The sequence below is a fragment of the Crassostrea angulata genome, chromosome 2, assembly GCF_025612915.1.
Source record: "Crassostrea angulata isolate pt1a10 chromosome 2, ASM2561291v2, whole genome shotgun sequence".
Lineage (NCBI taxonomy): Eukaryota > Metazoa > Mollusca > Bivalvia > Ostreida > Ostreidae > Magallana > Magallana angulata.
The window spans coordinates 18,638,741-18,663,438 of record NC_069112.1 but is presented as its reverse complement, the minus strand read 5'-3'; the positions used below and the strand labels follow the sequence as shown (position 1 = coordinate 18,663,438).

Here is a 24,698-nt window from a genome sequence, read left to right as displayed (position 1 = left end):
TTATTGGCAAATATTTTCATTATCTCCAAATCATCCCAAACAATCAAATACCTCGTATGTATAGTGCATGTGCATACTAGCTGTAAACGATGCATCATTCATATCATTGTCAACTCTCAACATCCACAATGAAGTAATTCATTTCAACAGTATGAAATATGTCAATATCTACTTCTCCAACATTTCATCAGTGCAATTTGTGAATTTACAAATTCAAATTATTCAGAGTTTACTAATGCTGTCAGTGCTCCAAAATGCTCCAAACCGAAATTGTAAAACACTATATATATATATATATATATATATATATATATATATATATATATATATATATATATATATATATATATATATATATACATGTACATACAACATATTCTCTTCATTTTGATTAAAATAACCAATTCTTATATCTATCATTAAAACATTTCAACAAATCTACAATTCTTGTGAATGCAGTACACATTCTGTTGTTCACACAACTATCATCAATGCACATCAACAGTACAATTAATTTTTATATAGCAAATCTAGCTCATTAATATAATTTGCAGTATGCAAAGTTACTAAATATTTTCTTAATTTCTAGTACATTATATATTTGTCAAAATCTATTTCCAAACATCAAATCAAATCAATTACCAATTATTGTATAATTCATACAAATACTAACTGTAACCATAGTCATTCATACAACCAACAATGAAGGTAGATATACCGGTACACAATTTGCTCATTAATACTACATGTCCAGTCACTGTAATATTTATTCCAATCCCTCTGTATTTCAATGACAATGCTAAAATTAATCAAGGTCTATACCCAAAATATCTGAAAAAAAAAATTTTGTCATTTCAAGTTAATGTCAACTAAAAACACAAAACCATATTAGTTTTACAGTTGTATTAATCAATTCCAGCTAAAGTTATCATGGCCCTTATTCCTTAGTTATTTTACAAAGGTGAATGCTCATCACAGCAACAAACATGACAACAGTATGTATTGGTAAAGCTATACATGGAGTATTTTCTACAAATTTGCTAATCCTCACACTTCTGGGCTTTATACAATATATGAAAATTGATGTCCACAAGCTATAATGAACTTGTAATTACTTTATTATCAAGGTAAATAAAGACAAAAAATCAGCATTTTCTTTGTTTTTTTATAAGGTTGTACACTTGATCTTTCACATTTCTCCAAGTTCTTTTGGAAAGGATTTTATCCTTTTTTAAAACATTCTCGATATCGTTCTTGCCAGGAACTTTGGACATTGCAATAAAATGGGAAAAATGCTTGTTGACTGAATTCATTTCAGATGGATTCCATGGTTTTTTCTGTGTTTTGTGACGTTTGCCTGCAGAATTTTCATCAGTAGATCTGCCATCAGAGGGTGCTTTCCTTTTCCCTAAAATTACGAGTTTTAGAATATAAATTGGTTGATGATATGGTTGGAATGTGAAAAATGCAAATAACTAAGAAGACATACAGTACCGCAACATTTTTTTCACAAGATAAATGATAGAATTTACGCACGATAGGACAGGCTTAATGCATGATAGAACAGGATACATGCATGATACAATAGGATTTATACACCATAGGAAAGGATATACTATGCATGTTCATAATTAACGAATAATCACGATATATGATCTTCACGATTTACCCGAAAATGGCATAATTTGATAAAGAAAATGTAGGAAATAAGAAAAATTAAGCAGAATTTCATTTTATTAAAAAAGTCAAATTATTACGAGCTGCGTCGTTAGAATAAATTCATTGGGAAAATAAACTAAAATGATGTAGGAATTATCTTTATCAATAATCAAAATACAATGCGTGTTCTTTAATAATATATATTTACATTTTCCAGTGTCTTTGCCTGTGATAACACTACGTATCGATTTTGTACTATATAACTCATAATACAAATGACGCCAAATTGAGGCACCAGCGGGGTTTGTTTATCTATATTTAAATATTTAATCGGACGATGGCTTAAAATTATATAAATATAAGTAATAAGGAATCATTCTTTGAATATTATGAGGTGATAATTTCGGTCGTAGCGTGATCAAATCTATCATAAAGCCCTTCGGGCTTTATTGGATTTGATCACGCCCCGACCAAAATTATCACCTCATAATACTCAAAGAATGATTCCTTATTCCTTATATAATCTATCTAAATATTATCATTTTTTTTTATTGAATTAAATAAACAAATTAGATGACATGCAAGTTAATGTTTACACAGTAATTCAAAACACTCTCTGCGTACGATTTAATATGTCAGACATACAGTTACATATGTTATCTTGTTCCAAAGAATTTTCGATTGTACACATTACCCTATCATCTCCAAATGTTACTTATGTCTTCTTTTTAAAAATATCTTTCGACTTAAGAACTTCAATACATATAGCCTAATATTGTTAATTTGATGGAATGTTTGATAAAGATTTGCATTATTTGTTCCAATATTATTGTTAACGGAGCGATGAACGACTTATAACTTTAAAATAAAATAGCTTGCTTACGAAAAGGCAGGATACAGCTAACACGATAGGATAAATGGAGAAACTGATAAAATATAACGATAAACCTGATAAGATTACTGTACGTTAGGATAGGACTAATGCACGATAGAACAGTTTACACGCGCGATACAATAGTATTCATACATTGATAAAGGATTGTAAAAAAAATAACTTTGCAGGTACCATAATTTCATATCTCATTCTGGCTAAATATTTTTAGAGAAGTAAAAAGGAATTTGTCATCTGCATCTATCATACATGTATATGTAATATGAAAGATACTAAGTATATAAAAACTTTCTGTATAAATTACATGGTCTTGACATGTACTTGATTTTTGACTGAAAATTCTTCACATTATGAGCAGACAGAAAATATGGTAATGCCAGTGATGAAGTTTATCAACTATATTCATGAGTCGTATTTAAGCTTTGTTTTTGTCTTGTTTTAAGAAAACAAATTAACTAAGAAAATTGTTTTTTTTTTGTAAATCAGAATTTGAAATCTTTCCACTCAATTAGAAACATATTTTCTAACAAATATATTCTTGGGAAAAATGTCAGTATGATAATTAAAATACATCTGTTGGGAACTGTTTTGTTATGGATGGGAGAGATGTAATAAGTTGTTCAAAGATGCATATTGTTCAGGAAACATTTAGTTTAAAACTATGACCCTGTGTGGACTGAAGCTTGACTGTTAATGTACCCAACATTTAATCTTGAGAACTGCTTTTTTTTTCATGCATCTAGTTTAAAGTAGAATTATAATATACCAGAAAAGGAGAATATACCAAAAATAAATGTGTACTGAAATAAGGGTACAGACCTTGAGCGCTTTTATTATGAAGACTGTCTTTATCAGTCTGGTAATCCATTTCTCCATCACTCTCATCAGCACAGGACCCGTCAATTTCCTTTACCTCCTCTAGAAAAAATAATCAAAAAACGATAAGAGTAAGTTATGAACATTAATTCTTATATCATATATACAAGAATTTAGAATTCTTACCTTCATTAACTAATAGGAGGCCTACAGGCCTTGACAGTCACCTGAGTACCATATCATTTAGATTAACCTGGCTGAGGGTCTCATTTTTGCATTTTAAGCTTCATTATGGAGTCTAAACCCTAATCCAAATTTTAATTTTGGTTAAAAGAAACTTGCAGACTTTAACGGTAAACTTTTATAACATTCAGTTTTGCTAATAATGCACACGTGCAGGTAATTCCTAAATTATGGCAGCAATATGTTACATGTACCCATGTGAATTAATTGACCTAAAAAAAAGTCATTCACTCTACGGCCAAATTTATCCCCCCCCCCCCCCCACGAAAAAGCCCCAACCCCTGCCCCACTCCCAGTGAATTTCACAATTTTACAGTACAACAGTCCACAATAAACATACTATACTAAACCAAATCTAAAATCAAACGTTATCAAAAGTCTATAGATCAAACATGCACAGGAGGAATAAATAATCACCATTGAAATATAACAAATGAGTTCATTTTAATAATCTATTCACAACACTGAATCCTTCCCTGTCTATATGCCTATCATCATTTAAAGAAAACAACTCACCCTGATTATTAAAGAGCATCTCTGTGACATTTTTCCCCTCGTTAATGAGCATCAACATCTTGGAGATCTTTGTTTTTTGAATGATATCCAATGGTTGCCGATAAATTTCTCTGTGGACTCTTATGTCATGGCCAAGGAATTTGGCTAACTGATCCTGACCGTTTTCACTAAGCTCATGGATTTGTGCCATTGTGGCAATGTGTTTTCTGAGGTTTGTATAGGTTATAATGTTTCCATAGCGCAATTCTATTTTCCCACATATTTCATTCAATACGTCACTTGCCCTTAGTGTTCGTGTGGAGGGTGATGGTCTAGCAAATAAATATTTTCCACATACATTTGCATCACTTCTTTTCTGCATTAAGAGATCAATGCATTTAATCATCTCTGGAGTAAGTAATATTGCAACTTTTCTTTCCTGTTTGCCTTTGAGTTCAATTCGAGTCAAAGAACGACAAAGCTCAATTTCCACGTCTGACAAACTTGATTTAAGTTCGTCATCATAGGGAACACTGTTTTGTGCTTCAATAGCTTGCTTGTAATTGTCTACAGTAATACGCTGCACATCGCCTCCACGCTTCCTGTTAAAGAGAGTTATGTGACATAGTGTCATCTTTGCCAGCTCAATGTAGAAAGCTGAATCATTCGACAATTTCATCAAAAGTTCTTTGATTTTTTCTTTTAGGTAGGAATTAAGCTTGTACACATCCTCGCATAGAGGTAACATTTTTGGCGCATTATACTTTTTCTCACTCAAAGTTTGTCGTGCACGGGAAGAGATGAGATCGTTCCAATCAGACTCATACAACTGAATGAAAGCTGAACCATTCTCTTGTTTTGTTATATCTGACTCAATAATTCCATCTGATCTATAAATCCTTGCACATCGTTGAAGACTATACCCTATTTTCAGTGCCAGTGAAGGAGTTGCATACATATGTGTATCTTCACTAAATCCAGCAAGGGACTTCACACATGACACAACATTGTTAAATTTCTCAGGACTAAAACAATCCTCAATCTTCTGGATACCCCATTCAGGTGTCTTTTTGGCTTCTCCAATTAGTCTGCCTAGTTCTCTCATTCTGCAGCTGATGTGGTTAGATGTATGTTCCTGGATGTCCTTATTTTCATACAGGCGCTTTCCAAATTTCAGTATGAGTGGATCGCGATATATATACATATAAATGTCATCTTGAGACATGGATAATAAAACATCTTTGTAAAATCCTCCATTAATATGTTCTGGAATAGGTAGTAAAAAACGACCTTCTTTCACTCCTTGATTTTTTTTATCAGTCTGCTTACTAACACATGTCTTAAAATGATCACTCAATGAAGTTTTGGAGTACAAACCCTTGCAACCACTACATGGTATAAATTCACTATGTGCTCTTGTCTTCTGCTCTCTATACTTCGGTATTAATGTTCCAGTTCCATTTTTCAGAACGTTGAAGTTGTGATCCCAGTCTCCTTCATTTCTTATTGTTTTCCAAATTTCTTTTCTTTCGGCACTGTTTTTGGGTAAGGAAAGAGCCTTAGCTACAATAACTTCATTTTTGTGCATTGTTTCCAAGTGTCTAGCCAGTTTTGGGTACAATTTTCCACAAAATTTGCATGCATGTTTTTTGTCCCATTTCTGCTTTCCTTTCTCTGTGTTGGTTTTCTGTACAGTGATAGTTTCCAAAGGGATAGATATTGGCACAACAATACTTCTCTCAGAATCATTACTGTCACTGACATAATCGGGAGGATTGGATGAATCTTTCAAATGTAGCAAGGAATGAACTGCATTGTCATCTGTATCACTAGAACCCCTATCAAAAGGAATTGTATTAATTCAATCTGACAAATAGCAAAACTCATGTTTCTATAAAGTTCATTACTGATGTACTTAAATTTAGCAAATTCATAAAAATATAAGAAATACTAGACATGATCTCATTGCGAGCAACAAATAGGTTTTCTGTTTGATTATGAATTAATGACAGGGTTCAACTAATATGTTGACATTATTTCATTTCTAAAATTTAATAAATCCACCTTAATTGGGCAAAATCATAACAAATACAATAATTTTATTAAAATCCAAAAATCTTAAGAAGGGCTTAACTAAAAGCCCGAATGATTTTATGCATTACTTAACAAAAACTGGAAATTAAAAGGCTTAATATAAAACAAATCATTTTACTAGGTACAAATTAACAATTCTTCTGAATCAGATTTGGTACGAGTTACTATATTAATTTTCTCAGACTAATTTTTGGCCCAACACTGCAGAATTAAGATTTCCAAAACTGCAGAATTAAGATTTCCAAAAAAGGTCATTTTTAAGAGGCAATATCTCTGCAATGTGTTGGAATCACTTCCAGTGACATTCAGAAGTGACGGACAACCTGCCCATAATCAAATTTGGTAAGTTTAAAACATTTTTTGATGAAGAAAAAAAATCCAAATTTTTAATTTGAAATTTTTTTAAAACAGTTTTCCAAAAATGCCATTTTAGCAGACCAGAAGTGACGGATGATCAGGGTATTAGCTGAAAATAAGGAATCTACAGTATATTCTTGTTTTTGTACATACCTAGTTTCAAAAGGGATAGATATTGGAACATCAATACTTTTCTCAGAATCATTACTGTCACTGACATAATCGGAAGGATTGGATGAATCTTTTAAATGTAGCAAGGAACAAACTGCATTGTCATCTGTATCACTAGAACCCCTATAAAAAGGAATTGCATTAATTCCATCTGACAAATAGCAAAACTCTGTTTCTAAAAAGTTAAGTACTGGTGTACTTTAACCAATAAATTTATAAATATAAATAATATTGAATTTGCTATAGGTATGTTAATTTTTATAGTGATTACTAAACAACAAATTAAGACTGATGAACCCAATTCTGTATAAAATTCAAATCATTAATTAGACTCTTATTTTTATGCAATCCTTTATAGACTTTACAGAACCTATTCTTGTAAATAATGATCAGGTAGAAAAAAAAGAATCTGCAAAATTCCATTTTTTGAAGTGTCTACTTACTGATCAGTATCTTCTGAAGGTAAATAATCAGAATCATTGGAATCCGAAAAAGAAAACTCATCATCATCACCAACAAAATCATGGTGTATAAAGCTGTCAAGTTTCTCTGGAAAATCTGTGGCATTCCCAGGTACACGGCTGTCAAGTTCCTCTGGAGGATCAGTGGCATTCCCAGGTACACGGCTGTCAAGTTTCTCTGAAGAATCCTTGGCATTCCCAGGTACACAGCTGTCAGGTTTCTCTGGAGAATCCGTGGCATTCCAAGGTACACTGCTGTCAGGTTTCTCTGGAAAATCCTTTGCATTCCCAGGTACACAGCTGTCAAGTTTCTCTGGAGAATCTGTGGCATTCACAGGTACATTGCTGTTAAGTTTCTCTGGAGAATATGTGGCATTCCCGGGTACACTGCTGTCAGGTTTCTCTGAAGAATCCCTAGTACTCCCAGGTACACTGCTGTCAACTTTTTCTGGAGAATCTTTGGCATTCCCAGGTACACTGCTGTCAAGTTTCTCTGGAGTATCAGTGTCATTCTCAGGTACACTGCTGTCAAGTTTCTCTGGAGAATATGTGGCATTCTCAGGTACACTGCTGTCAACTTTTTCTGGAGAATCTTTGGCAATCCCAGGAACACTGCTGTCAGGTTTCTCTGGAGAATATGTGGCATTCTCAGGTACACTGCTGTCAAGTTTCTCTGGAGAATATGTGGCATTCTCAGGTACACTGCTGTCAAGTTTCTCTGGAGAATATGTGGCATTCCCGGGTACACTGCTGTCAGGCTTCTCTGAAGAATCTGTAGCACTCCCAGGTACACAGCTGTCAGGTTTTTCTAGAGAATCTGTGGCATTCCAGGGTACAGTGCTGTTAAGTTTTTCTGGTGATTCCGTAGCATTCCGAACTAAAAAAAAGAATATATGTATGTCACTTTTGGACAAAAATAAAATTAATTAAGGTTGTCTAACCAATCACGATAAACAGTTTTATAAAAAAGAATGCAACATAATTATAAGATGAGGGCTTTATTTATTTAACTGGCATGGTAAGAAAAAATCAAATTTAATAGCTAATTATGTAAATTAATAAAGAGGACTTATCTAAAATCGACAGGGGTCTTTTTGAGTATCCGATTGCAAAGTTGTATAGTGAAAGTTTATTTTGAAGCTGACAAAATATATTTTATTAATATTTCTATTTAAATTTTCACTTAACCAATTGGTCAATGAAGTTCCTAGTTTCACTTGTTCTAATAAGATTTTACGTGCCCCAAGCAATCGAATAGTTGTGAATATACCGGTAAATCCCTGAAGTCTTTATTCTTTATTACTTCTATTTTTTTCAATGTTATTCAATTTATTGTAAATGGACATGTATGTATGACTTCTAATAGCAGCTGTATGCTTGCAATACAACAAAGTGGACAACTGAATCTTTTTTACATGTCTAAATGGTAACTGATTAAACTGACAAAACTTAAAATGGACTGGAGGGATTTATATCAAGGGTGATAATTGGTAACTAGTTAATTACCTGGTACATAACACAGATTATTCAAGTGCAAGTCCCCATAGCTGTACCGTGTGTATCAGGTCCTCAGTTAAGTGTATATGATATTTATGTGTAAGTCCCAAAGTTGTACCGTGTGTATTAGGTCCTCAGTTTAGTGTTTACTATATTTATGTGTAAGTCCCCAAAGTTGTACCGTGTGTATTAGGTCCTCAGTTAAGTGTATATCATATTTATGTGTAAGTCCCAAAGTTGTACCGTGTGTATTAGGTCCTCAGTTTAGTGTATACTATATTTATGTGTAAGTCCCCAAAGTTGTACCATGTGTATTAGGTCCTCAGTTTAGTGTATACTATATTTATGTGCCAATCCTCAAGTTTTACCGTGTGTATTAAGTCCTCAGTTTAGTGTATTCTATATTCATTGTGCAAGTCCTCAAAGTTGTAATGTTACTCAACATGATGGAAACAATTCAAAATTGAGCAATTGGTTAATCAGATAAAATAAATAAACTCATGCAAATATAATCAAAAGAAAAAAAAAACTCTTCACAATGCTTAAAAACTTTAAATTCAGCAGGATTTAGACTGCTACTGCATATATAGCTTTCAAATTGTCATATACAGTCTAGACTGCCATAGCAACTCTCTGTCTTATGCGACCATATCAAGACCCACATAACATATTTTTCATTGATAAATTATGTCTTGAAACAAGTTATATCTTATTCTATACCAATATCAAAGACAACAAAAATGCTAAACTGGCTAATCTTATAATTGCATGGTTAATCTGATAATTTTTCTCGGGCAAATTGACTATCAGATTAAGTGGAACCCTCGGTATCTAGATTCTCATCCTGATTTGGATTAAATAATGGGGCGGGTGGGTGGATTTATTTTATATTATCTTTTAAAAACTATTATTTTCACCATTCATGTCCTAGAAATTACAACTGCTCTATTCCTGAAATATTTAAATTGTTATTGCTAATATGAGTATACAAAGCCATTTGTAATCTTTTAATTTCAACTTAACTGCACATGCAGAAAGACATTTGTATCCTTATTATAAAAACATGACTGGAATCGAACGTTTATCCATGTTAAGCAGCCATTGCAATGTTTGTAATGTACCGAGCTTGATATTTTTTCCCTGAAATACACTGGAGCGGGTCATTTTCAGAGAGGTGGGTGGGGGTGAGAATCTAAAAAGTAATTTTATGTGGCCTAATGGCCATGAATTTTAAAATACAGCTAATAATTAAATCCTAGTTTTAAGATAAAAGATACCGTACATAATATTTTATCTATTTGAAACAATGTACTAAGTTAATAATGATTAATGTTGGATTGTCACATAAGACAGTCTAGATTGTATATAGATTGACTTTACTCCAAAGGACAAGTACTGTGGAATCATTAGAATTTGTGGTGGCTAAATATTTGTAGTATTTGTGTGTAGCACTCCCCCACAAATTTACACTCTTGACGAAAACACATTTTGAAAGAGTACCTGGGTAAGTCATCATACTAAAACTGAAAACCGATGCATCTATGAAATTTCACCCCCACAAATGAGCAATAACCAATAGTTCATGAAAATTGGCCCTCACAAATTCAAATAATACCACAGTAGTCTAATGATAACGAGTTACAACCTGTAACAAAACAAATAACAGAATATAATGCACAAAAAATGTAAACGTTTTAAGGATGTGTATTACATGCACCTCTTTTGGACATCTACAGAAAAAAAATATATGTTGTCATTGGACAGCAAAAAAAGAAGGCCACATGCTATATCTGGTAGTTTTTGCCTGACTTTATGACGTCAGGCATATCAAAGGTTTAAAAGTTGCCTTCTCAGAAACAGTGCAGACAGTAAGAGCAAGCAATATCAAGATTTTCAAAAAAAAGATTGACAGACAGACTAACAGGGGTAACAACAATAACCCTGAACATTCTTTACAAAGTGTGGGTATAATTATGATTACTTAAAGTGTAAAATACATACAAATTTAAACATCGACATGTGAAAATCTTTCATCGACTATTAAATCACAAAAACTTCCACAATCAACATATGCAATGGAGTAATTACCTTTCCTCTCCAAGGATAGATGTTGCCTGGGCCATAGTCATATACCAGTTCTGTATTAGAGGATAATGGCCTTAGAGAGAAAAAACAAATGGCTGGCTTTTCATCAATCTCCATCACTTTTGGTCTACAATTTGGATGGATATGATCATCATTTAACAGACGTCCAAATGATCCATCTTCTTTTGAAGCATCAACCCTTGATGAAAATAAAATAAGCAACATAAATTTGAACCTTGCATAACTGGTATTGTCACAGTGAAAGATATGAAGACAAAATATCTAAAATTGCAAATCACTTCTTAAGTTCTACATATATATGTGTATGTAATAAAATATAAAAACAAGGCTTTATATACGTAAAGGGGTATACTGAAACATTTTTAGAGCTAGATAATCACAGTTCACTAGGGCTGTGTATTGGTAAAGATTTTCTGATACATTACGATACTCGCTAGACTTATTGAAAGCAACGGAGGTTGATGCAAACTATCCATGTAATCACTGAGGAGATCCAAAAAAATACAATAAACCAAGAGGTTTCTCACACAGCCCACAGATTTTTGCTCTCTCTGGATTTATCATACGTTTTCAGAACATCTCAGTGATTATATGGAGAATTTACGTCACTCAAAAGTAACCTTCCTATTGCTTTCGATAAGTTTGGCAAGTATCTAGTACATTTTGGAACGATGTGTTTATTATGCGACAGACAGATGTAGATAGACGATAGGGATAATTCATTTGATCATTTTCTCACCTAGATCTCATCAGAAATCGTTGGAGATATTAATATAGAACTTGTTTAAAAACATATGTTTAAGTAGTGATGTTCTAATCATTGATTATCATCTAAAATTAGTAGATTATTACCGCATTCTAAGTGCTTGATTATAAAAAGTTTCATTACAATTAATTGGTTGGGTTTTTATTTCCCTCTCAACAAGCGCATATCATATAGCAGAATATTTGAGACCTGAACTATCAATACACCAAAAAGGAGCTGCGGTTTAAAAATGGCTGATATGTCAGACGTGCGCTATCCCTACCCGTGAAATAAAGCACAATCTCTTGTTTGGACATTTTTTTGTTTCAAGAAATTGAGTGTTGAACCGTCTAGCTACTAAAGACCATCTTTTGAATACAGCATTTTTATGGCAAGAAATATTAAATAAATTGAAATATCAAAGGCCTATTAACAAGTCAGTTAATTGTACATGTATCTTGTTTCTTTACATTTTTTTAACACTTAACTAAGAAATATGACAAATTTTGATTATTATCGATAATAAGTTAGTTGCAGAGAGTCGATTATTGATTATGAAAATCTCACCGATTCCTATCACTAGCTTGAAGTGAGGACCTCCTATAAATCCAAGACGGCGGGTGTCGTCCTTTTACTTTTCTAATTTACATTGAATATACTTTTTAACATGATTGAGACTGGGGTTTTCAGTGAATTTATCTATTGCAATACACACACCTTAGATTACCAATTTTAATCAATTTTTCCTTCAACAAATATCTAGAAACTCATTCTCCAACAACCAAGCCCTTGTATTCTTAACATAAACAATTAAACATGGTGAACATGATGTACAAATTAAGCAGCAAAAATTTCTTACCAAAAAGGCTTTCCTTTGAATGTAAATTCAAAAATATATGTGTCATCTACATCTGGTTCTTTCTCTAATAACTCTCCTTCATACGGTAATAGGAATTCATTTTGTCCAAATTCTTTCTTTGTAAATACACCTCTTCCTGAAAATAAATAAAGAACTTCCATTAGGGGTTGAAATTTACAAGATATACTTGCTGTATGCAAATTAAAAAATGAAATTGTGCGCTAAAAGAGACATGTACTGGTTGCCAACTTTTGCGAGTTACAAAATAATGGTCTAGCTTTTTCGGATTTTGAGGTTTATGATTATCCATTCAGATTTTAATTCAGAAGCTTACACTCAAGAAACTGTAGATGTAGAAACATTAGTTAGGGTGTTTTGAATTATCCCAGAATTTACCCTTTTAAACACAATCAGTTGTTCTCTTCTATCTTTATCCTAAAACAAAGTCTCAATACAAACCCTAAAATCATTGAATTTCACAATTACAAACAAGTTCAAACTATACTCAGAAATACTAAATAGAATTCAAATGTTGGAATATTGACAGACTGTTTCCATGTACAAATTGTTAGGTTAAGAAATTATTTATACCTTCACAAATTAACAGAATCATGATATCACTGCATTTTTCACAGCCCCTTAGGCATCTGACAAACACTGCATTTTAACAGCCCCTTAGGCATCTGACAAACATTTTATTACTTTATGTAGTAAAATGATCAATTTTAAAATTATATACAAGAATGGGTTCCTCAAATTATACAAAAAAAAAGATTTTATTCCAATGCAACTTAGTTCAAAATCACTTTATTGTATCTAATTGTTAATGATATAAACAATTTATAGGATTGGTCTAATGTGTGGAAAACATTTTTTCCTTAAATTTAAATTATTTTGCAGAATATTTTTGTTGTACTTAATCATTAGGGCCTATATATTTTTACAAAGTTCCCAAGATAATTTCATTGTTTCCTGACTTTTTTCTAAACATTTTTAGGGTTTCTAGACCCTTGAGATCAACATGGGACCTATCAATATGTAAACCATCAAATTGAATTAAAATATTTTATCCTGCAACTACTTCTTGCATTGACCAAATAAAGGTAACCCAATAAACCAAAGCTATATTCGGTCAATGCCCCAATATAGCCTCATGCATTTAACTAACGTTCAAATACACTATGACATCATTTTTCTTGCTTGGTTTACGCCATGTTGTCATGGTTTCAGATAGGCAGCAAAATCTGACGAATTAAGCTTATTTGAGATGCAAAATGTGATATTATGTTACAGGATAAACAAAATACATGATAACGTCTTAAAATATGGGCGATATTTGGGCTCGGTCCAAAAACATGAAGAACGCTCGGCAAGCTTTCTTTCCCTTGCCCAAATACCATAGATTACTAATTAAATGGAGGAATTAATATCCGCGTAAAATCGCCAGAAGCCCCCTCCGCAGAATTTATAGTCTCGTCATTATTTTCTGAGAGTTGAGAACCATAAAAAATATATATTTATTCGTGCAATTTGATTCAAACCAGCGGGATTGGTCATGATCCATCACTTCTAGTGTTGTCAAATTGGTCGGAAATGATAATTGATTAATCGGTCAATCGGTTGTCTCTTACAAACTGATGATCGGCAAATAATTGAATCCATAACAGATTGTGTTCAATTCATTTAAATGAAGCACTAAATAAAAGCTAATAAATAGGATGTATGCTGTATTGTTATCAATGAAAGTGTTACATATCTTTTGAGATTAAAAAAAAACTAGTTCAAAAATGTAGTTTGCAACGGTTTTTATTTCACTAAATATATAATTATTTTATTTATCTCAATAGGAACTCAAAAATATTGTTAACAATGAGATTTTTAAATACAATTGAAGGTCAAAGGTGATCATTGCATGCTTTTAACATTAGATTTGTTATCTAGATAAGATAAGATGATAAGATAAGATGTTTTATTTGGTACTTAAAGGCCATTGCCCACTGTACATCTAGGCATCATATTAATATGCAACATAAACATGTTATATACATAATGCATATACATACAAAATTTGTAACAATACTGTATTGTTTTGACATAGATTGTCATAGAGTTAACATTTCTTGTCTTATTGACAGACCTTTTTTGATAAAAATTGCTGTACATTTGATGACATTTTGGTCATTGCTGTTAAAAAGCTGGTCAATACAAATTGGAACCTTTTTTCTTTCTGATGGACAGTGAAATAAAAAATTTCTTCTTAAGTCCGCTAACATTGGACAGTGAAATAGAAAATGTACTTCATTTTCAATTTGTCTTAAATTACAAAGTTGGCAAAATCTATCCGCACTATCAATTCCCTCAAATCTACCTTCTTCAATACGTAATTTATGTAAGGAACACCTGAAAGAGGCTAATGCCTGTTTTAAGGGGTAGCTTAGAAAGGTGAGGTAACTCTCACATGTAAGTTGTTTTTTGAACATCACATAGAAAGCACACTTTGGTGAATTGTCTAACTTTGAGTTCCAATCCTGTAGGGCACAGTCTCTCACCCTTTGGTTCAATTCTGACATAAAGACCTTTGGATCTCCGGGTCCACCACTTAACCAAACGTCCCCAAAGCCGTAGTGATTTAAGACTGATTTCAATTTAGATACCCAGTTTGGAGTTGAACGATTGCTGCACAAATCCAAATTATAAAGCATCTCGAAACACTGTCTTGGATATCTTGTAGTTTCCATATTTTGTATTTTTAGCCAGTATTTCACTGGTTTTATCATATATATAACATAAAGGGGTAGTCTTCCACATTCTCCTCTAGCCATTATATTGGTAGCTTTTTTGCTTATTCCCAATATCCATTTGCAAAAGTCATTCTGTACAGCTTCAATCTCTTCGTTGATATCAGTTCCCCAGACTTCTGCTCCATATGTTAGAATAGGAACGATAATGCTGTCAAAAAGTTTAAAACACACCTTGGGATCACGGTTATTCAGGATTTTCAAAGAATGTTTTAACATATTTAATGCTTTTCGTGCCTGTAGTGCCAGTAACTTGCAGCATTGGGTCCATTTCAGTCGACAGGAAAATGTGGTACCAAGGTACTTGTAGTAAGACTCAACATCCATAGGTTTCCCGTTGAACATCCATTTTTCTGTCCCTGCAATTGCTCCACCTCTCTTGAAAACCACTACTTTTGATTTGTCCATATTTACTGATAGGTTCCACTTCAGACAGTACTTTTGTAGTACATTTAGTTTCTTTTGAAGTCCATTTACAGTGTCTGATATCATAAGAAGATCGTCAGCAAACAGGAGGGCTGTTATATCCGATATTTGTTCTGTAATATGGATTCCTTCACACTGAGAGTTGCGTAGCATCTCAATAAATTCATTTATGTACATAGAGAAAAGCCATGGGCTTAGAATACATCCTTGACGGACACCGACATTACATGTAAAATATTCAGTAATTTTGTTTCCAATTTTAACACAACTTAGCACACGGTGATAAATAGACTGTAATATTGTGATCATCTTACCATGTATACCTTTGTTGATAAGACAATAAAATAGTTTTTTACGATCGATAGAGTCAAATGCTTTGGAGAAGTCTATAAAGACACAATAGATCTTCCCTCGTTTTTTTGTAATGTATTTCTGCACTACAGATTGTAGAACAAAAATATTGTCAATTGTGGAATATCCATGACGAAATCCTGCTTGTTCCTCGGGAATACAACCCATGGTCTCAGACCATAAATTGAGTCTCTTATTTAGAACTGTTGTGAATATTTTGCTACAGGAATCAAGTAGTGAGATTCCCCTATAGTTATTAGGGTCTTCTCTGTCTCCTTTTTTAAAGAGGGGAATAATCACACTTTTGAACCAAGACTCTGGAAATTGTCCTGAATTAAATATTTGGTTAAAAAGTTTCCTTAGTAGGTTTCCTACTTCTTTGTTGGAATACTTGTAGAATTCGTTTGGGATTCCATCTTGTCCAGGACTTTTATTGTTTTTTAGACCTTTGATAACTTCCTGAATTTCTTCTTCTGTGATTTCATTGTCGAGAATCTCATCAGAATTGTACGAGCACAAATCACAGCCTTCCTTGTGTTGTTCTAGCATAATATTTACATGTTCAGTAAAGTCATTTGTTATGGTCTCTTCCTGGTTAAATAAGTTGCAGAAGTAATTGGCCCATTTTCTGGCTGAAATAACAGGTTTTTTCTTCACTGTTGATTGGCTTGACTTCAGCAACTTTATAGTTCTCCAGAACTCGGTAGAGTCTTTGGTCGCTTCACACAATTTATTTTTCATAAATTCTCTATAGTCTCTTTCTTTACTTATACATAGGTCCTTGTATCTTTTCTTACATTCAAGGTATTCATCTAGCTGTTCTGCTGTGTGCGTTACTCTGTACTTGTTAAGAAGTTGGCACTTTGTTTTCTTGAGTTGTTCACACTCTTTGTCGAACCATTTTTGATTGATTCTTTCTGTATTTGCCTTAGTTGTTTTTTCACCTTTTACTTCCATGTGCTCACCACACCTCTCCAAGACACCCCTCAATTTACAGACAGTTTCCTGCGTACTTAAGTTACATGACTCAGTAATACATTTAATTTCTGATAACACATGAGGATTATGCATATTATGTGAAAATTCAACAGATTTACTCATATCCCACTTGAATTTTGGTAAATGTTCAAGTTGTACATCAACCTCCATGACTTCAATACTATTATTAACAATATTTAAAGTACAAAGTATGGGAAGATGGAGGGAAATATCTACATCTAATACTTTAAAATCACTAATGTACTTAAACATTGCTGAATCAGCTATGCAGTAATCAATTGTACTACACCCTCTGTTAGAAATAAATGTAAAGTTTCCTAACAAGTCACTGTTGGTTCTACCATTCACAAGATGAATTCCCTCCACAGCACACAGATCTAGTAATTGTTTACCAAAATGATTTGTCTCTTTGTCCTGGTTTTTTCGCTTTTTACAGAATTTATCCGACATATACAGTTCGTCCTCACAGTCTTCTAACACTGGGATATACTTAATTGAATCATCAAGCATATAATCTACACTAGCACCTGTTCTTGCATTAAAGTCACCAGCCAGTAGTAATCTACAGTTATTGTATCTTGGGTCATTTTTTATTTCATATACATCTTCTGCTAGAAGGTCTATTCCACATTCAGTGTCTCTAGAATTGTAGTATATAGACCCCTGTGGGGGTAGATAAATAAAACCCAAAATTAAATTTGGGCACTCTTGATCACTAAATATATCCTTAATATGCAAATACAATCTATCATCAACACTTAATATTTTTGTTACACTGTACTGTAACACCAAAGACCTCTTAACTAAAACAGTTACACCACCTGCTGGCTTATTACAAACTGTACGCATGGCTGAAAAAATTACCCATTCATTACTTTCAAATTCATGGTCAAATTCATTGTCTCTTGTCTGAAATGATTCTATAAAACCAACAATATCATAATGCTGTATCAGGGAATACACTTCACTTTTATTGGAGCGTAATTTACTTGCTAAACTTTCTATATTCCATGATACAACACTAATGTTCATCACTGGTTGTACATTTTCAATAACAATAGAATAATCATTTGTAATGTCATTATTTACAATGTCCTTATTTACAGTAAACAGTGGGCGGCCGAGTTCCTATTTATGAGCATCGTTTTCCAGATCTTCTAAAGAGTACATTTTGCTTTCGATTCGGAGCTTATCTCTAGTAAGCGAGGCCTTTTTCCCGTTATTCTTTGCTTTTATTAGGAATGGTATTAGTTTTTTTCTTGTGTCTCTTAGTTCGGGAGGGAAATCCTCAGTTAGCCTTGGACGATTCTTGTACGGAATTTCTCTGGATTTATGAATAACCATTTCCTTGTCCATCACACTTGTTAGCTTGATCATTATTGGGCGTGGGTTCTGCGTCTTCTGTCCTGGTTTTCCGAGTCTGTATGCCTGGTCGATATTGATATTGGGTAACTGGAGCTCTTCCATAAGTGAGTAGGCTCTCTGGTACGTCTCTTGTGGTTTGGTGTCCCCATCCTCTTTTCCATGCAATATGACGTTATACTGCCTTTTCTGATCTTGGCTTGTTTTAATTTTGTTTTCGAGCTGTAGCACTCTATCTTCTAAAGCTTTATTATGCTGTTTCAAATTTTCTACCGTTGTTTCATAATTGTCTATCTTTTTCTCAAGTGCCGCTAGTTTATCGTTAATAGAGCGAATGTCTTCTCTTAAATCTTTACCTAATTCTCCGATGGCTCTCAGAACGTCCGAATCTCCTCGGTTTTCAAACGTCAGCTTTCTCTGTGTTTGTCTTGTGAGTTGACGACTGTCATCCTCGTTCAAGGGTCCTGGGTTTAATTCGACATCACCACACTGTTGTAAGGCTCTGGACGCGATTATGGACACGATTATGGCGATCACCAATACACAGCGAGTCTTTCTCAGAGCATTTTTCAAAATGGCGGACGGAGATTTCTTCACAGTTGACTTACAGGTTTTGACACTTATTCGCGTACTTCGACACAGAAAAAGGCCTATCTGGAGCCTCCAAAGTCCAATGTCGATCATGGTTATACACTTACTGCACTATGTATATTTTTTACAATCTGTTTGCCTAATTTTCAGTCGGTGTTTGGGCTCAAAAATTTTTCCCACCTTTTTTTATTGAACACCGAGCCCGATCTCCAGATTTGTTATCTCTGTCTAAAGATATCCTTGATTCACATTTTGCTCATTTACTTGATATCTGTTAAAACCTATGGGTTCAAAACTAATGACATTCATTCAACAGTATGAAAAATTTCCAAGTTTTCTCCTTTGAAACACCCCCACTAGCTTATCAGGTTTCAACACACAGCTAAAAAATATGATGTCTGTGGGGATTTTGTACTGCAAAGTGACCCGCATGATAATGTTGAAAATTCTGTGAGGTATTTAAAGTGACTTCCGAATGGATGTCAACATTCCCCATTTGGCCCTATAATTATCTTGTTTACCATAACTGACCTTCTTTATATTTCATGCAAGAAGTAACTGGGAGGCCATTATACAATTGCCCCAAAACTTTTAGAAGTTTGAATGCAAAGTCTATGAAAGAGACACAAATTGATGAGTACCCGTAATCTTTACATTGCATTGTTTACAGACACAGTTCAAAGTTGAAAACTATCACTGCTCTAAATAGCGATTTTGTTTACATGCTGAAAAAAATACACATATATGAAAATTATATGTCAAAATAACTAAACCAAGCTATTCTGAATAGCTTTATTATCTACATAAGTTTTTAGAAGCTATACTGGCGTGCGACCAATTCTCGCCAAGTACCATTTCTCGCCAGTACATTGCGACATCATTTTTCATATACCGGTATTATTTTTAGTTTTGATAAAATGACTTCACAATGTACTTGCGAGAAAAAGTACTCAGCGACAACTGTTCGCACGCCAGTATAGCTAAATCAGGAGATTGTGTTGGAGCTGTATAAGCCATAAGAAATAAGTTTTGTTCCTGTGAATTTTTCTGAGTGACAAATGATATTGTTTCAATTAAATTATCTTGACTATTTTCCCTTTCATCTATTTTAATTGCACCTTTATCACAGGTATGTGTATTTCTATTAAAAACTGTCCAAATGTACTGCATAAATATATTTGGACAAACTATAGATAGATGTGGTATGTTCACAATTTTTAAACGTTTTAAATAAATTTCTAAGGCCTATTCCCCCCTGGAAAATTAAAATTTCTTAAATTTACACAGTAAGATGACCAAATGTATGCCTTGGAACCCTCTGCCCTAACCCCAGGGAAAACTAGGCCTAGCATACGGGTACTACTAAACAGAGAACTCTAGAGAACTTTAAAAAACTCTAGAGAACTCTGGGGATTTTTTTCATATTTAAAGTATGTAGAACCTATTTTTGCATTTTATATGATAAAAAAGTTGTATTTTAGTCGAAATATATATTAAAAATATTTGGATTTAAGTAAATATTAATTATTTCACACAAAACATCAAGTTGGGGGAGACTAAATTATTCAAAGGAACTCGATCCCGAGCAGTTTACAGTCCATTAAAATTACTCTTTTTAAAATTCTTTCAACATTTAATATAATTCTTATTATGGATTTTATTTAAGGTTAATTATATTTTATAATTTGTAGCGTTAGTGTCTTTATTCTCCGTTTGTGATTTGTTATGATTTTAATTAAGATACTGACTTTTTGCTTGTCGTCAACTTCAAATCTTGATACTTTTACGGCCGAGTGTAATAACACAACTCTTCTCCATGAATATGCATTTATAAATGGACAATCGAAAGAATATCCGAGATCCACTATGACACTAGAAATTGTAAATATTAATTAAGTGATATAAAGGCTTTAAAAATAGTGCATAGATTGCCTTTTCCTTACAGAAGAAATTAAAGGGGCATGTTCACGATTGTGGTCAAATTCTATATTTCTGTTTTAATTATTTACAATATGCTTTAGGAATACATTTTTTATGATCAAATGAAATTTAAGAGTCATTCGTTAACAGTAAAAAGAAAGATACATTTTTTCTTTACAATGATAATAACGTACGTAAGTTGTTATATTTATAACAACAGAATATGATCATTGAAATGTGATAGCTTAATATATATTAAGTTGTGTTTTTGCGTGCATTATTATGCCAATGGCTTGAGGTAACCTGTATATAGAAACAATGTCTAAATGACATTAGATCGGGATCGGAGTTTGACGATCACGCCGAATAGATTTCCTTCAGGAATTTGTCTTTAATTAGTTTAAAATCAACTTTAATGAGATAATGTATGTAGAATAACATGTTACTGAACAGATACGTGCATAATAAAGCATTTATTAGCCCTTCTAAATGAAAAAATCCCAGAGTTCTCTAGGGTTCTCTAGAGTTCTTTAGAGTTCTCTGTTTAGTAGGACCGCTAGCATACAACTGAGAAAAAATCCTGGATCGCACTTGAGCGTTATGCACAAAGATATTTCTTTCATGATTTGCAAGGGGATTTTAAAGAGTATACATTGTGCATTTCTCGGAAAGTTCACTATACAACCCGTCTTAATAAGATTTTCATTTCTAATGTTATGCAAATTGTTATCATGGAAGAAAATCACCGAGTGCGAGTACCCCCCCCCCCTTCCACACCACATCGTATTTCAAGTTTACATCACAAATGTCATCGAAACATGTAATCAACATACCTTTATTCGGAGTTTCTTTAATATAAAAGGCATCCCGGTCAATGATTCTTTGACCATGTTGACCTGGCCTTCCCCGTTCCCTTCGACTTCTTCTCGACATACTTTTCCCCCGCTTCAACAAAATGGCATTTCCGTTTTCTATACACACGCGCATGCGCATTTCGAACATGTGTATCGTCAGAGGTGCGTAAGTGAAGATGGCAACTACAATCCGCACGGTATCTGTGTAATCACATGTCTGATGAAAACCCGAAAATGGGACTAGATACTTTTCGATATTTTTTAGGTTTAGAACATTCTATTTTTTTGATTTAAGCAATAAAAAAATATGGGGACTTAAATCAAGTCCCCAGACTATTTGAGGTCCCCATTTTACGACTTGCGTATCTGAGGCAGGCCCCCAGTTTGGCAGAACCACACACACACACACACACACACACACACACACACACACATACGCGTAAGAACCTTCAAGTTGGGTCCTCTAACGTAACACAGGCGAATGGGAACCCCCTTTTCTAGCTGGTATTTTGCAATGGTTTTTCTGCTACGTATTTATTTTACTATTACTATTGACATGTGCTATTTGAAATTTTGATTTCACAAGTATTTAATAATAAGACAAAACACCTGCAAGTGAGGATTTCCGGTTCAGATACATCCTGCCTACTAAAGACCACAAGATACACAAGATCAATTGAGGACACCTTATACACAGTGGTAACTGAGAACATTACAGGAACGAGACTTTCTGTGGAGTTATTTGGCCTTTTATTAGTTGTACTTTTAATATTGGCCATGTCTTATAAATGAGACAAAGTGCGAGCAACGTATCTGTCTTTGAGCAAAATAAACAAACAAATAAAAATTAAATGCGTTGCTTTCCGTGAAATACTAACACTTTTAAATAAAACCAATGGTTTTATATACAGCTAGTGTATGTCAATGAAATGACTTAAGTTTTCTCGGTTTGACCTCTATTTTCGCAAAAGTAATCATAGTCAAAATGCAAAATTTTGATCTGTCATGATATCCGAGTTTTAAATATTCTATGAAAATTAAAAATAAAAACAATAGAATTTTACTGGCCTTCCAATCTTTTTACTTATCAACGCAAATTTTAAAAACATTATATATCTGTATATTTTGACAGAACTATTGATACCTATTCTTGATTAAATCATTTCTTTTAAAAAAAAAAATGATATATAAACACCTATGTCATTTACTAAGATTGCATTGGATCATGTTTGTCGTATAAATAGGACTTTATTCGTACGCACAAACTGCAATCTATCAACGTTGTTTTACAATAATATCAAATAATACATTCATCAGTCATTTTAATAAAAACAAAATAACATATAGACAGTTGATTAATATAGTGCAAGAAAAGTAACAAATACGCCGTAAATCATCTACTAATGAGTACTGTAATTACATAGTCAAACTAATATACATCAAATGAGGACTTTGATACACACTGTCAACAGAGGTCATATTGATATACATACCGTCAAATGGGGACTTTAATATACACACTGTCAACCGAGGTCATATTGATACACATACCGTCAAATGGGGACTTTGATATACACACCGTCAACAGAGGTCAATTTGATACACATACCTTCAAATGGGGACCTTGATATACACACCGTCAAATGAGGACTTTGATATACACACTGTCAACCGAGATCATATTGATACACACACCGTCAAATGGGGACTTTGATATACACACTGTCAACAGAGGTCAAATTGATACACACACCGTCAAATGGGGACTAAAACAAACGAATGCTGAGCGAATGAAGAACGAACAGACTGTGAACGGTATCTGAATGCTCAACGGAATTTGGTGAGCACTTAGTGAACAATGATTATATGGAGCGCGTGAACGAAGGACAGACTCTAGCGCTTGGGACGGTGAACGTACGATAAACGCTAGATGAACGATTGATTTGGAATACATCGGGCGTTTTAATTGATTGTACATATGTTATAATTATGAAAAGATAGATAAATCGCATTTAAGAGGGCTGGATGGTAGTGGCCATTTTTAGACCTTATTAATCTTCTAGGAAGAAGAGCTTTGTATAAAGATATAGAAAAATATTAAAATTTTAAAGCTAAAATATATGGATTTTTTTTTTACTAAATGATAGTTTACAAAAGTACAAATCATATCTAAAAACTAAAGGAAGATCTGACCACCCAGCCTCTACTGAAATCATATGCAAGCGTATTAGCCAGTCAACAAACGCAAACCCTCGCTCCATCCTCATCATTCAGAGTAGACAGATAATGCACCTCGGACTACATCAAGTCCAACCTCGTTTAACCAAAGCAATCTACCGAGTACCCCCCACATTTGCCCATTGGTGACGATAAATTAAATCGTATTAAAACTGCCGAAATGCGCAAAATCCCAAAATCCCCACGAGTAAAAGTAAACCATGCACTGATTACGGAAATCAGTTAAAGCATCCACCCAAGACTGAAAAACACGGTACCCGAAAAACACAAACACAGCCACAGCAACATCAAGTTCGCAGTGCTCTGTCAGCTGATGTTAACCTGCATTCCGTTCATCTTAATGATAGTGTTCAATCTAGCAATAAAAACGACGTATTTAAAGGGGTCAACTACAAACGAAATGCGAGGTATTTCCTGTCCGTTATTAATAGTGAATCAACAAAGGATGGAATATTTAACTACATTAAAAGCAAATGTGTCAAAGTTACGCACATGATTCTATTCAAACCCCGATCTACCCGATCACAGCTGACCGCTAAGATCAACGTTCTACTTGGCCCGGCAGACAGAATAGAGACTTTTGGCCTTCGGGGGTAAGGTGTCGCAAGTGGCTCAGTAACCGAGACTGGGAAGCCCGTTGGAACGCGCGCGATTGTGATGATGACGAGTCAAACTCCCGGAGTGAAAACCGACGTGAAATGCGCGACCGTGATTGGTCCGCCAGTCGTTACGGAAAAAACGATTATCGAGACTAACTGTTATAA

The 24,698-nt window shown here is 33.7% G+C and overlaps 2 protein-coding genes across 2 annotated transcripts; both read right to left on the bottom strand.

Moving 5' to 3' along the window:
- Window positions 1-323: 323 nt before the first annotated feature.
- On the bottom strand, window positions 324-7,330 carry LOC128173458 (uncharacterized). The gene is made up of 5 exons (XM_052839148.1): window positions 7,171-7,330; window positions 6,710-6,850; window positions 4,127-5,943; window positions 3,371-3,469; window positions 324-1,408 (listed from the first exon to the last, which is right to left on the bottom strand). Exons 3-5 carry the CDS (start codon window positions 5,691-5,693, stop codon window positions 1,146-1,148), a joined length of 1,929 nt encoding a protein of 642 aa, XP_052695108.1. The 5' UTR covers window positions 5,694-5,943; window positions 6,710-6,850; window positions 7,171-7,330; the 3' UTR covers window positions 324-1,145.
- A 517-nt stretch (window positions 7,331-7,847) lies between these two features.
- LOC128173463 (N-lysine methyltransferase KMT5A-like) lies at window positions 7,848-22,705 on the bottom strand. The gene is made up of 4 exons (XM_052839152.1): window positions 21,676-22,705; window positions 12,396-12,531; window positions 10,774-10,969; window positions 7,848-8,065 (listed from the first exon to the last, which is right to left on the bottom strand). Exons 1-4 carry the CDS (start codon window positions 21,842-21,844, stop codon window positions 7,997-7,999), a joined length of 570 nt encoding a protein of 189 aa, XP_052695112.1. The 5' UTR covers window positions 21,845-22,705; the 3' UTR covers window positions 7,848-7,996.
- Window positions 22,706-24,698: the final 1,993 nt, after the last annotated feature.

What these genes read in the sequence shown, in the direction of transcription:
- LOC128173463 (XM_052839152.1), bottom strand. Translation starts at nt 21,844, where the DNA reads ATGTTCGAAATGCGCATGCGCGTGTGTATAGAAAACGGAAATGCCATT. An exon ending in TTCAAAGGAAAGCCTTTTTG is followed by an intron (nt 10,970 to 12,395) that starts GTAAGAAATTTT and finishes ATTTTCATCAAG; the next exon opens with GGTTGATGCTTCAAAAGAAG. An exon ending in TCTATCCTTGGAGAGGAAAG is followed by an intron (nt 8,066 to 10,773) that starts GTAATTACTCCA and finishes TCTTTTTTTTAG; the next exon opens with TTCGGAATGCTACGGAATCA.
- LOC128173458 (XM_052839148.1), bottom strand. Translation starts at nt 5,693, where the DNA reads ATGCACAAAAATGAAGTTATTGTAGCTAAGGCTCTTTCCTTACCCAAA. An exon ending in GATGCTCTTTAATAATCAGG is followed by an intron (nt 3,470 to 4,126) that starts GTGAGTTGTTTT and finishes TATTTTTTCTAG; the next exon opens with AGGAGGTAAAGGAAATTGAC. An exon ending in TCATAATAAAAGCGCTCAAG is followed by an intron (nt 1,409 to 3,370) that starts GTCTGTACCCTT and finishes TCGTAATTTTAG; the next exon opens with GGAAAAGGAAAGCACCCTCT.